Genomic DNA, 14,551 nt, shown 5'->3' with positions numbered 1-14,551 from the left:
TTTTTTCAGAGAGTTTAGTCTCCATTCCTCTCCACAGTCAGACTCTGTGGCTACTAAGTGCAGATGAAGAAAGCTATGGCCTTGCTATGGTTTTGGTACTATGAGTAGGAAAAGCCATACAAAGTATCTTTAGCTGTAGATGGGCCACAGAAAAGGACCTTCCAAGCCAAACTTACTAAGTGATTAGGCCCTGGCTCAAATTCCATCTATACATAAGAAAGCAAATTTTTACTGCAAGGATGGTTGAACATTGGAACATGGAGCCTCTGGAGTCTCCTTCCACAGAGATGTTCAAAAGACAACTGGTCATGGCCTGAGGCAACCTGCCCTAGGTGACCCTGCTTTGAGCAGGGTGTTGAACAGTCAATTTCCACAGGTCCCTGAAAACTCCATCCACTCCGGGCTGCTTGGGCCCCTGCAATCTGTGTGAGATGCTACTACCTTCCTTCAATTTCTCTCATCTTTCCTGGATACATAGCACATTTGGCTTCCACAAGGGCCAGTAGGCTTGTCTGAATACTGTCTTAAAGCTACTGCCTGCTAATTTGAATGGCTGCAGACCAGTTTTGTTATTTTGAGAAATAACACATTTTCTATGTTACTCTTATTTTTCCAAGTATTTTTCAGGATATATCTTTGTTTCTTCATATTCTCATTTATTTGGACAGAAAGAGGACCAAAAATCATGGCATTGGAATTCATGGAAATGGATTCTTCCCATAAAAATGAGACTTCATTTCCTGGAGGCAGATTTGACACTCTTTTTATACTTTTAAGTAGCCTTTCTGTTAAATACACTACTCCTTACAATGGGACCTTTAATACTGAAGTGGCCAGGAATAGATTCAAACTCTCCTCCTTTTTTTCCTACTAATTTATACACTTGAGTTGTGCATACAGTTTTGCAAATACTGGAGACAAATAGTGAAGAGAGAACTTTTTGGCTGGGTTATATAGATCAAAGGGCTAAGTGCACACAGCTGAAAGATTATATATAATTAAGAAGTAGTTGCACCCTTTAGCTGTCAACTTTTACACTTTCCAGTGCTTCACACTGTGCAAGTTTGCAAGGAAAGAATTGTACAGAAAATGCTGAGTATCAACTTGATTTTATGAAGTTCACTATAAATGCTTATGATTTTTAATTTTTTGTCTTTGAGAAGTGAGATGGGAAACAATAAAAACAATGCTGTGCAACAAGAATCTTATTGACTTCTTAAAAGAAATGTACAAGAACAATTTACATAACTTCTGGTTAGCCTGTGGAATTATATCCCTACAGAAACACTTTAGTAAGTGTTGCAGATTTTCTATCTAGAAGTTTATAAGCATTTATTATTGTGTTTGATTGTCACCGGAATCAGAACAATCTTTCTGTTGGTTTCAATTTGACTTACAGTTAACAACAACACTTGTGCAAGTGTTTCTTCCTTGGTTCAGTACTCTTGCTAATAAGCTACAGAAATCATACCTGAAACAGAGGAGTTGAGTCTACTTTAAATCCATCAGAGCCTGGCTGTTTAACTAATGGAATTGCTTCAGGATCGTCTATTGCAAGTTTTGCATTAAAAAGTACATTTCCAAAGCTTGTGGCTTGTGTCTCTGGCTGAGCTTTGTCCTGCATGGAGGGGGAACAAAGTTTGTAAAACATAGATTTATTTCTTTGAGAAAAAACAGTTTTAGTATTTACTTGCAATGTTTAAATTGTGTAGTTTAAACATGCTATTTTATGCAGTCCAGGGAAATATTAATAGAAGAGAAAAGACATGAGAAGCAGTTGTGGTCCCATCTGACTTGTACTAACTTCTATTCAATCTCTTGCCTTTCTGCAATAAAAGGGGAAAACACCAGAGAACAATCATAGCTACACTTCTTTAAAAAAAGCATACATAAATGTGGTCTGAAAAGAAAGTAAGAGGTCTACTTCCCAGTCTAAAGAAGCTACATTTCATTTCATTAACAGTCAGTCATATAAATTTGTTTAGCTTATTATATAATCATCTTACTTAAAGTTAACTCTAAAAGTTGGGCATCAGGTTTCTAGTTATTTCCAGGAAGTAAATGAGATCATCCCAGCCAGGTATTTCTTTTCCCCTATGGACTACGGAGGCACCCTGGATGATTAACTTTTCAGTATACCCTAGATTTTGGGTGGCTAAATATGAAACAAATTCCAATCCTTTACTTGCATATCTCCTAAAATTCTCTCTATGGCCCATGGATACAGACAACACAGAGAAAAAGTCTATCTTTGGATTCTAACTTAGATCAAACTCTTAACGAACGCAGTTCCCAGAAAGATAAAGAATAAAACCAGGAGGGAAAAAGGCAAGAAAAAGGCCTCTATCAATTCATGTTAGCCTGGAGCTCGAGTCAAAAATTTGGTGCTGTTTAGAACATTTTAGACAACAGTTGGGTTTTGGATAAAAGTTAGAAATAAAAATAAAATATATATATGCCTCCTTTTAGAATTAGAACACTTACCACAATCTTAAACCTGTACAGAAGGGATGGAGAATCAGCAAGGCACCCATATTCAGTGTTGGATGGATTATATTTGGGTACATATCCATCAGCTCCTGTGCACAGGAAAACCTTCTCTATGCTGCAGTAGAAGGAATCACCCAAATTCTGCACTGGATCCACCATCACTCGACCGTATATGACATCCCCTGTGAACAGTGCACACAGTTCACATCCAGTTAGACTGGAACATTTAGCACAGCTCTGAGGCTCAGCTAAAAAAGCCTTGTCAAGAAGCTTAGTGCTACAAGCACAAACCCTTACTCCTGTCTTGTTTTGACAGCAACAGGATCCTGATAGTGTGGAACACAAACTAAATGTGCATGATGTGTGCAGAATTATACCTTCTGAGAAAGCAACATCACTTTCTTGCCCAAAGCCCATCGAGCCATCAGACAGCCACAGCGTCTTTTTGGAGAGGAGGAACATCTGGGTGTTCAAGCTGAACTCAGCAGCCACTGGGTCACTGACCTAAAACCACAAAAGAATAAGACTCTTCAACAAGACTTTTTAATGGAAAAAACATAGCATGATCTTGAACTCTTAAAACAAAGCATGATCTTCTCCCAATGTACATTACTTACCAGCTCTGCACATCTACATGCAATAATACAGTTTAACAAAAAGCTCTCCTGGTACTAGACATATATTGCTATGTATTTTATATGCAAATAACCTTTGGATTATCTGCTTCTGTGATATATAATAATATTCTAGGTTAGTTCTTTGCATCACATTTTTCCAAATCCCATCTAAGGAGGTATCCAGGGCAACTTATGTGTGGGGGTAACATGAGGAAATTTTTCCCTCAAAAACTTGTCTCTGACTCCTCACAGCCTGTTTTCTCAATCCCATTTTCATTCTTACACACAAGTGCCATCTCTGCTTCTGATCCTCTACCAATATTTGAAAGCATGCATCACCGAGAATTTATTTGCAAGTATCAGTTCTTCTAACGTGCTGCAGGATATATCAGATCATGCATGTGAAAATGCACCAAACCATTTGACCATCTTTTTATGCTAGTATTTATCTTTATATATATATATATATATATATATATATATATATATATGGTTCTTCCTCAATGACATGAAAAGTATAAAATTAATCAATACTATCAGCAGCAGGTTTTCATGGGACCATAAAACAAAAGAGAGAAGGCAAACTATAAAGGGACATGGCATAATAAAAGGGAAATTATACAGTGGATAGAAGAACTGGGGGAACATAAAGTTCAAGAGGATGCAAGTACCTGAGGAAACAATGTGGAAGACACATATATCCGAAAAAAAAAAGGGAAAAAGGAAAAATAACAAGAAGCCACTAAACAAATAAGAAACAGCTAACATATATATGTATATTTATGTAAATATATGTATATATACGTATAAGTGTGTAGACAGGAAGGAAAGAAAACAACAAGGAAAACATTCTTGCTGGCTCATGGACAAGCGTCCATTTCACAATAGAGTCCAAAACTTTCAAAGCAACAGGATCTGGCAAGAAAAACATACAGCTCAAACCTTTTTATAAAGGGAATGCTAGTCTTCAGAAAAAAAGGAGTGTTGCCATCACTGTCTTCGCAAAGAAAAAAAAAAAGATAAAAAATTCCATTCCCTTGGAATGCTTCTTTCTAAATGCCTGGAAGCCAGGCCATTGGTTGTAGTTCCACAAATACCTGATTAGCACACCTGTTTTCCAGCTGTGTTATTTACGACAGTAGTCTAAGTGTACTTATTTTCATGGGCATTTGAGAAATTTATATGAGTTCTTAAGGATGTGAGGACCTCCAGGGTGAGAAGAGTAACTGTCAATTTATTCTGCCTATTTGTCATGTCCATCAACTCTGCATATGGATGATGTGGGGACACTGCAGATCACCCACGGGATCACAGCCCATGTAACACTTGGTACCACAAGGAACAGAGCAATCCTGAGATTGGTCTATTCCAGGGCAACAATTATCCTGAGTATGGAAGGGCTTCTGTTAGGAAATACACACTGAAAGAAAGGAGATGCTGAAAGGACTGGGATAAAGCAAAGCTTGGAGGTTGAATACAGTTCATTTTCAGATAATCTCAGAGTGAGACAGTGGTAATACATTCCTCACCAGAGTTCCAGGCTGCCTGATTCACTCCTCAGGGGCCATAGAGAGAGGAAAAAGGAGATATGCAGATGATACATACTAAAAAAGGAAATGTTGAACCAGTGGGAAACACCAAATACATTTTCTTCTTGATTCTTAAAATGGTTCCTCAGTTGTGACCAGTGAAAAAAATTGTGAAGGAAATGAGAAGAAAAAGTTTCCAAGTAAATGAAAAGCTTCATATTAAAAAGCCCAAGAAGGTAATTCAGTATGGGAACTGGAGCATTAGACTAAGAATTGGGGCATACAACTCTTGTCCTGCCGTATCATTTTATCATTAGACTTTGCAGTCAAAAGTAATTTTGGTCCAGTTGTGACACCTACACTCACTGGTTTCAGGGAGTCACAGAGTGGTTTGGGTTGGAGGGCACATTTAAAGATCATCTCACCCATCTTCTCTGCCATGGGCAGGGACACCTTCCACTAGACCAGGTTGCTCAGAGCCCCATCCAACCTGGCCTTGAGCACTGCCAGGGATGAGGCATCCACAGCTTCTCTGGGCAACCTGTGCCAGTGCCTCACCATCCTCACTGTAAAAAGTGTCTTCTTTTCATCCAATCTAAACATACCCTCTTTCAGTTGCCCCTATCCTGTCACTGCAGCCCTTGGTAAAAAGTTTGTCTTCCTTATAAGCCCTGTTTATACATTGGAAGGCCACAATAAGGTCTCCTTAGCCCTTTTCTTCTTCAGGCTGAACAACCCCCAAATCTCTCAGCCTTTCTTCATAGGGGAGGTGTTGCAGCCCATTGACCATTTTTCTGGTCCTCCTCTGACACCCTCTAACAGGCCCTTGTCTTTCTAGCACTGGGCACCAGAGGACTGGATGCAGTGGGCCTGTGCAAGGTATCAGGTGTTCCCTAGTTTAAGGACTAGCATCCTTCAGTCTGATCCTTCAGTGTGTTGTTTCTTGTTTGTAAAAGAGTGGATACCAATGCTTATTCAGTTTTGCAGAATGACTAAAAAATCTTAGAAGTAAAGTGCTATATACTGCCTACTGAATTTGTGCCATTGTATTGCTGCTTTGTTGGGACCTGCTTTTGGACATAATGTTTCATCTGTGATCAGATGGAAATATTTTAATGGGCCACAAAAAGCCCAAGCCCCTTTTACTTATGAGTATCTCAAGAAAAAGAGCTAGTCTTGGTTTGAAAATTGTTGGTGATGGGGGTTTAGCTGGCCACAGTCTATGAAGTTGTTGCAACTTTGCACCTTACGCCCATTTAAATTGATATACCTGAAACTTCCATATACCATATTATTAAAGCCTTATCTGATATAATAACCCCTACAGTGTCCATTTATTTATTCCAAGGCAGTTCTAGTTCTTAGCTTTTACTTGTAGGCTACTTCCAGGTAAGAGTTAGGTCTCTCCCTAGGCTACTTTGTTTATTTTGCAATGATTTTTGCTCATTTTTTGAGCTTTGTTTGACATATCAACATCTTATTATTTATACTAGGATCAGGAACAAACTGTGGTTTAGCATTGCTATGAATTGCTTTAGAGTCCCTAGAAGTAGATGAGAAATGCCAGACAAAGGCTGAAGTGCTGAACTAGTATAAATTCCCCTCACCCATTCCATTCAAACTTCTCCAAAATGTTGAAATGTGGTTAACTCTGAGAAGGCAGGTTTCACATCAGATCATGTATCATCTCTCTTCTTTGCCAGGACTTAATGCCCTATCAGGAGTCATCTGTTCTCCCACAGGTGGCATAATGCCAAATGAAAGCATAAAGACTGCATACATTCCCTTGTGTACTCTGGCTAAGACAACAGAAAAGTGATTGTGTACCCCTGACTGATATGGATTTATTCTGTAAGATGATTTAATAGCATAACCTATACTACTAATGAGCATGAAACCACAGCCACACTGTTCCAGTATTAGCTGTATTGGCTCCAAATAACAGAAATGATATAACTTCCTCCTTACACATCCCAAGGTCACACTAGCCCTTTTGATAACTTGGAAAGCTGGCAGTTTATGTTCTCTTAACTATCCAACATGACCCCTAGGTTTTTTTTAAACCAATGTTTTCTACAGAAGAATCCATTTCTCTGTAATTTGTTTCCCGCTACAGAGCTTCACAGCTGGGTTTTGTGAAAGGTAAGCTGTTTGCCTGTTACCATATGTTTCCACATGATCCATATTTCTATGGACTGGATTTGTTTTGGTCACTTTTGTGAGTTTTAAAGATAAGAATTTTACTAGTGGTGCCTATCTACACCTCCCTCTACAGTCAGTGAATAAAGTTCTACCTTAGGACTGAATGATTCTTCCTCTGGAGGTTCCACTCTTAATACCAGAGACCTAACTCTGATTTTGTGTGAGATGAAAACCTTCTGATAATAGTTTTATATTTTCCTAATTACCTGATAAAACTACAGTTAACAGGGAAAAAAAATTCCCAAATGCTACTATTGCATCACAGTAACTCTCCCCTAAACCAATGGTCATTTAGCAGAAGAGGAGTATGTGCACTCTCACCAATTTAGGAATGCCTTGTTTATAAGCAAGTAAATTCAGTTTCTAGTACTATTATTACAAGACCAACAAATGGGAATCAAATTAGAAAGGAAACATGAAGACGATGTCATTGGAATGGTACCTGCTGGAATCGGATGTCCAGGTCAAAAGTGATGGGCTCTCTGGGATTGCAGATCACTGGCAGGCTGTACTCCTGATGTGGGGCAGTGGTGCAGGCTATCAGCTTCACTGTGTACGTTCCAGAATAGTCTCGAACCTGGACACAGAGAGAGAGGCAGCTGTACCCCCACATCCCAACTAACAGGCTGGGCAGTGGAAGAGTTGGTGAGGGCGGGGTTTTACCGCAAAGTCTGACACGAAGCTCCACTGCTGGACTGGCAGGCTGTAGGTTGGCTCACTTCGGACGAGGCTCAGGCTAAAGGTGAGGCCCGGGTGGTCAGCTGACATAACCATGGAAGTTAGAGATGAAGCTAGAAACATGCCAAAGAGACAGATTTGTCACCTCTAGTGTTTCACTGCAAACTCTCACAGCCTGAAAAACTTTCCCAATGATTCATAAACCATAATGCCATAGCTGATGTTAATACCTTTACAGGGCACTGGGATTTATTAACTGAAACTAAAATCAATTACAGTCAGCTCAGCTGGGCCTCCTTGATTCTCATTCAAGTGTCTATCAGCAGCTGCTTTTGGGCTACACAACGAAAACTGTATGAAGAATAAATTTAAGAGACAGTCAAAACAGTGAGAGTGGAGTGGCAGAGATCTATAATCCCTCCTGTTTCAAACTTGGAATGTCAGTCCAGGGAAACACAACATAATTTCTCTTAGTAACTGAACACTTGTCTCTGCCTGATAGATAAAACCAAACACACTAGAGGACAGCTGAGAAAAAGTAGAAGCACCATGAAGGAGTTTTATGAGTTAAAAGACACCTGAGTTAAACTAGAAGAGATTTCCTATTTTTTTTCTCTTCTCACTGTTGTTCAGCAGATTTAATTTAGTTAGATATTCGTTTTCATGGCTGGCATTCATGCTCAGATTTATGTCTGTAGACCAAGTCTTACACCTGTAATTATTCTGAATAAAGGCAGTGGGGTTTAAACAGATTAAATTGCAGGAACAGGTCCTCAGCAACGACTAATTGGATGTCAGTGAGAGTGTTCTATTAACATTAATACAATGCCCACACAAGACTTTTTCTTGCTCTCTGGAAAAGGTCTAAATATCCTAGAAAAGCTTCGAGTTAGAAAAGAAATTTTAATGCTAAGTTCCTAGGGCAGTATAAGTAAATTATAACTATGGGGTTAAAAACATATATCTATAGATCCCTAATGGACACAATGGCTTAGATCTTCATCCTTCATAAATCAGGCTCTTGATCAAGTGGAACTATTCATGAGATGAATGTATATTTCAACAAGTTTGACAACCTGAATACAGTCATCAATGACAAGTAAGAAATCTCAAGCAGAGGAAAAATCTGTATCTGAAGACCATAGTATATAAAAAAACCTCAGCTATCAAAAGCAGAAATAGGAATAAAAAAGAATAGTCTGAAATTTGGGAAGGGTGTCTTTATTTCTGTAGTACTGCTGAAGGGTAGGCTACACTTACCAGGATGGGACATAACAAACAGACCATGAAACCGGGCTTCAGTCTTGAAGTTGACGACCAGGCGCCCCTCCTCACTGATGCGCATGCTGGTCGGGAACAGCGAACCTGCCAGCAAAAAACAATTAACAAGTGTGTTCCACCTGCAGGTGACAAAGAAATCACACTCCTGTGAAACACCAGACCCACCCTCATCTACCCTTGCCATGTCACATGTTTGGGGAGGCCCTCTGGTACTTTTTGGGTTGACTCCAGATTCTTCTCAAACAAGAATTTACACAGCAAAGCCTTGAGTTTTCAGGATGTGATGCAGCTTCCAAAGCATATAGGGAACTTCCCTGCAAAGCCATGCTTTTACATGCTACCATGGACCCACAGAGCTGCTCTAGGAGGCTGAGGAAAATCCACACAGCAGTCTGTGCTTGGGTTCAGACAGCATGGTCAGCTGCCAGGAGGATCTGCAGAAGGAAGACTTTTGTTTTCACCAAGTATTCAAGCTGACTCTGACCAATGAAAGCTCTCCAGAGATACCCTTTATCAGTGCCTCCCTGCCTACTGTGCCAAGGCAGCAACCATCAGCATTAGTTGGAGCAACTGGTTGTGACTTCCACAGCAATCTGCTCTGGGGCGTTGCGCTCTGTGAAACTTCTTCTGACAGGCTTTGCATTGCTGGCAATTTTTGGCATGAATTTGGCACAAAAGACAGGCCTTACATATTCTAATTTCAGATTACAAGGTCTTGTTTACACATCAAAAGTGGTTTATTTCTGTAGCTTGCAGCCAAGACTCTTTTCCTCTGGATTTCTGCAAAGCTTTAAGAGTTCAGGCGCTTCCTTACAAAAATAGCCAGTGATGTATCACCACTCTGCTTGCCAGGAAAAACAAAGGAAACAGGAACGGTTCCCCCTGAATGTGCTGGAAATCTAACACAGCAGTGTGAATGTATACCACCTGTACAAAATCATCTGTACCAATCATATTTCTTGGTACAATAGAAATAACTGTATATTCATGTATGAATTAGGGATTTAGAAGACCTTGACTGCTTTACAGTGTAACTTAAAATTTATGTAGGACAATTATATGAATTGAGAGGTATGGAAAGAAACTGAAAACTAGTTAATCCCTCCCTGCCCAGAAAAAAAACTGCTGAAAAAATACTACCCAAATGACACTGGGATATGTTGGGGGTTGTTTTATACTGATTGTTTTCAAAGCGAACTGACAATGCTCAACACCTCCAAAGATGTGACCACCAGCTTCTTAAACAGAGAAATAAAAAAATTAAAGATGGGAAATGGTGGCATAGATGCACCACATAACTGCTGAGAACGAGGATTACATCTGGTTATTTGGTGATCACATGATTTGTGGCATGTGGCTTATTCTTTAGGCATGGCATGATGTGCTTCATTCTTCATGCACTGCAGATTCCCCTTGCTGCTCCTCATTTCCCACTCTTAACATAAGGACAGAAATGGCACGGCAATGATTTCTGTAGTTCATATACAGAGTCAGCAGAAGGAAAAAGTAGGTTCCCAGAAGTCCTGAAATTGTGTATGTACATAATTACAGCTGGTACCTGTATCCCACCTTAGGCTGAGAGAGATAGGAAACACCTGAAGTGTAATGCTGGGAAATATTAAGTAAATTTGCATAAAAAGAACAGTGCAGCACACAGGTATAACTGTATACTTTAATCTTGCACATACATCTGTATGTCATTATTTGTAAAAAGTAAATTAACTTTTTTAAAAGATAAATTCTGCAATGATAGTTTTTGACTTGTTGACTAGTTATACTCACAAACATTTACTGACAGTATCTAACATATTCTAGGATGTCTCAGAGTTTACTACTCACACAGAGGACAGGCCCCCATTACATAGTTCTGTTTCTTTTAAGTGTCTCATAATATTTTCAAAATATCAAAAGTTTCTGAAACTGGCCATTCATAGTGAGAAAAAATGGTAGCACAAAAAAGCTTAAATCATTTTCATTAAGGTGCAAACATCTTGTGTGCTAACAGAATTTGGTTTACATAATGTACCCTGAAGTTCTGAATAGATACAAATGTTTTAAATTTTGCACACGTACTTCTAATATAGGAATACAATTGTCTTTTTTCGCAGTAAAAGAGCTGATGTCAACTTTACAGGATTTTCATAAACACTCCAGCAGATACCTGTGAGTGCTAGGAAATAACAGATTGCAATTGATAGTAAATGATAGTTTAAAATTTGTTTTTAGTATTGGAATGATTGAAAAACCATCCTACTGCGTGCAAACTCCAGTAACAGAGCATGAGTTCTATGCCAAGAAACGCCAACACCCACCTTGGAGCTCTGCTTCAGGTGGGCTTCCGATGCCATCCTTCCACAGGATGGCAGTGTCATACACGAAAGTCAGCCGGAGCTCTGACTGCAGGTCGAAATGCTGCCAGCCTCCGACGCCCACAGGAGAGTGGAAAACGTAAGAGACGTACAAAGGGACTCTCAGCGTGACATAGGACTGCACTAGGTTGAGAACCTGTAAAAACCAGAATTGTGTATTAGGGTTAGTGATCATGAACAGCAGCATCGCACAGGCAAGACAAAGGGAAGAGAAAGGGAAGGCAGATCTTGAAATAAATACTGTGACTCAATCAAATTCTCTCTTTTTGCAAATTACAGATGAAGTGCAAAACCACATTTCAGTGGTTTTCAGCTGAGCTTACATCCCTTCAAGTTTCATCTTTGTCTTTCAAACTGATAAAATGTAACCCCCTCAATTCTGACTCATCATTTTTGTTCAGGTATTTTTAGTACATAAACAACACAGCTACAAAGGAAGGCTTTAGAAATTTGTCAAATATGCTTTTGCATTTGCTCTATGGTTATGCCTTATCCAACTCTTTTGTTTACGTTCTTGCTACAATCAACTAAGAAACTTTTCTGGAAGATGTGAAATTGCTCGGATATCATTGCAAGACTGAGTCCTTGGACTCTACTTAATCACCTCTGAAACTCTTTCCTCCTTTGTGCACACATGATAGCTAATATGCTGCATGCAAACAGAGAATTCATTCTGTTCTTCACTGTCTGGAAGAGTTAAAAATAATAAGCAAGCTGATATGGATTTAGAAATAGAGCCTTTCTTTACAGATTTTACCAAACAACTGCACTGCAATTATCAAAGAGTAACATATTCTTTATATATTTTTTTAATGAAAAAGACAAGAAGAATAGTGTCAGTAAACTGTCACCTCTTAAGATAGCTCTTACATGATACATGGATCTAAACCTCTCTTAAGAGACTTACCACCTTGTTTTGTTACCAATACCTTTTCATTCACATATTTCTTACTAGAAATGTGCAACCCAGGTCCTTTTAGACCATTTTGGATTTTCTTAGAAATACATGGGAGGAAAGACATTGAGATCATCTCCCAGTGGGAAACTTTTCAAAGTCATAAAAGCTGTTGAATTCTCACGTAGTTCCAACAGAAATATATAAATTTGCACATCTGAACATTTCCCTGATTACCTTACATCCTTCTAAAGAGTGTTTTGCACTGTCCAAAATCCCCAGCATTCAAGGAAGTTTACAAGCTGGGTTCAACCTGCAGCAAGTCAAGGGGCTGAGTGACCATCACCTTACAGCTGCTTTACACCTTGAACTGCCTGACAGAACTTTTACTAATATAATTTAACTACAGATTTACTGCTTGCACTTTCCTGGACCAAGAACTGAATGAATACTTTTGATTGTATAAAAATGTATTACTATTGTAAAGTCATCCCAGACTAACTGTGTTGGCTTTTCTCTCTGCCTTTTTGTTCTCTATCTGCATGTTGAACTGTAAGAATTAGACACTGAAGTCAGAGATCTGAAATTTAGTTTGCTTATACGAATGAGACAAAAGTAAGTGGAACAGGATTTAATATATGCCCATTATTTTCTTAAATAGAAGCATACGTAATGCCTAATGATAAAGTAGAGGACTGGAATATCAAAGTGAGAATTTAATGACCTTGAGGATTAGATTAATAGTAGTGAGATGAAATCTTATAGCTTAAAGTATAAGGTAATAGAAACCAGTCACAGGGATTTCTGTTGAAATGAAAGACATTCATTAGACACAATAGAGGGGAAAGAAATTTTGTTATGTGAGTTGATCACATCATAACTATGACCTTCCTACCCTCTCCATGTGCTATGATCCTAAGATAAACTGAGGAATGGGGTGGAAATTAGAAGCATGCATGCCATTATACAGAGCACTAGTGAGAGCTTATCTGGAACAGCTTTGATCATCCAGGCTTGAAAAAGTCTAATTTGCATTGCAGACTGCAGAAAAAGAAATCAACATAATCAGAGGAATGGCAAAACTATCTGATGAAGAGTCTAAAATAGCAGTGCTGTTGAGCCCAGTGCAACAAAGGCTGGGAGGGAGTAAGAATGCTGTCTGTATGCATCAGGAGACTAAGTGCAGAGAAGGGCACTGATGATGAAAGATAGTGCTGACACGGGAACAAATGGGCATAAGATGGCCATGACAAACACAGCCCTAGAAATCAGAAGAGTTTCCAGCCCTCAGTGTGGTGGCATTCCACATGAATAGTGAGGCCATGAAATCCTGTTAGGTTTTAGATTAAGTTTACTAGTGTTGGAATGACATTATATAGACTTAAGGCAGAGTCCTGGATCAGGTGATCCACAAAACTCCATCTAGCTCAGTACCTTATGACACATCAAGCTAAAAAATCACCCCTTATTACAAAGCTTTTCTTGGCTTTCAATGTATTATTGGCTCTTCACGTGTGCTGTACATAAAGCAATCTACTAATGAGGTTTGTAAGCCACATTTTAGGATTTTCTTGCCTCCATTTGATGGGACCATAGTGTTAGAGAGCTTGGCTTATTTGTGCTGGTGGAAATCTAGCGTCAGGATCCCTTCTGGGGCAAGTCTGCCAGGAACACTGCTCCTCTGACATATTACTGCTGCTCTGGGGAGAAATCTGAAATCTCACCATTTCTAGGACTGTAGAATTTAAAAAGTTCTTCCCTTTCAGTAAAACCTGCAAGAAGTGTCTGGGAAGCAGCGCTGCTTGCCTCAGCCTGGGAATTTATTTGTGTGCTCATGTGCTACCATTAGTATTGCTGCCCTCATGTGTGATTCATGTCATGGATGGGGGAGGAAGGATTTATTGCTAAAAGCTCATTGAGTTTTTATACACACAAACCTTTCTACAGGCACTCATGGATTTGCAGGTCTGGAGGTAAACCTACAACACTGATAGAGAATTACTGAATAAATAATTCTCTCTAACAGTAAACAAAAACTTTTAAGAGCCTCTCATTCCTGCAAAGGGGAATCTCCTCTTCTGTAGGCAGAAGAGAAGAATCTCAAGATATGGCATATGAAAGGATCTTTTTGGTATAGCAAAAATAAAATAAAGAGTAAGTTAACTTCAGAGGAAAGCTGTGTCAAAGTGAACAGACACCACCCTGCCCCCCAAATGAATTGATGGAATGTATTACACGGAGGAGTTTGACTTCTGCAGCCCTCCTTATAACACTGTTTAGACAAACATGAGAAAAAATTCTTTCCATTGAGTTCTCTTTCTTTTCCAACATTGCATGCAAAGCCTATTGGGAATAGCCAGCTGTTCATTTTATACCTCAATGTGACACTGATGAAACCAAAAGGGTAACTTAGAGCTGTGTAAGTGTAGGATCAGCTTAACTGCTGTGGAGAGACAGGACAGGTGCATTATGTATCCATGCGTCTTATGT

At 39.2% G+C, this 14,551-nt stretch overlaps 1 protein-coding gene across 1 annotated transcript in view; it reads right to left on the bottom strand.

The window, feature by feature from the left end:
• The window catches only part of FREM2 (FRAS1 related extracellular matrix 2), a 116,802-nt gene that overhangs the window by 4,934 nt on the left and 97,317 nt on the right, over positions 1-14,551 (bottom strand). Inside the window, exons 17-23 of the mRNA XM_014895373.2 lie at positions 11,110-11,302; positions 8,777-8,881; positions 7,502-7,629; positions 7,281-7,415; positions 2,868-2,994; positions 2,485-2,672; positions 1,472-1,618 (exon numbers count right to left, since the gene is read on the bottom strand). Coding sequence (XP_014750859.2) covers positions 1,472-1,618; positions 2,485-2,672; positions 2,868-2,994; positions 7,281-7,415; positions 7,502-7,629; positions 8,777-8,881; positions 11,110-11,302 — 1,023 coding nt within the window. The remainder of the gene's footprint in view (positions 1-1,471; positions 1,619-2,484; positions 2,673-2,867; positions 2,995-7,280; positions 7,416-7,501; positions 7,630-8,776; positions 8,882-11,109; positions 11,303-14,551) is intronic.

The sequence above is a fragment of the Sturnus vulgaris genome, chromosome 2, assembly GCF_052056855.1.
Source record: "Sturnus vulgaris isolate bStuVul1 chromosome 2, bStuVul1.hap1, whole genome shotgun sequence".
NCBI classification, from domain to species: domain Eukaryota; kingdom Metazoa; phylum Chordata; class Aves; order Passeriformes; family Sturnidae; genus Sturnus; species Sturnus vulgaris.
Note: the sequence above shows the minus strand (reverse complement) of the source record. Positions and strands in the feature narration are given on the sequence as shown.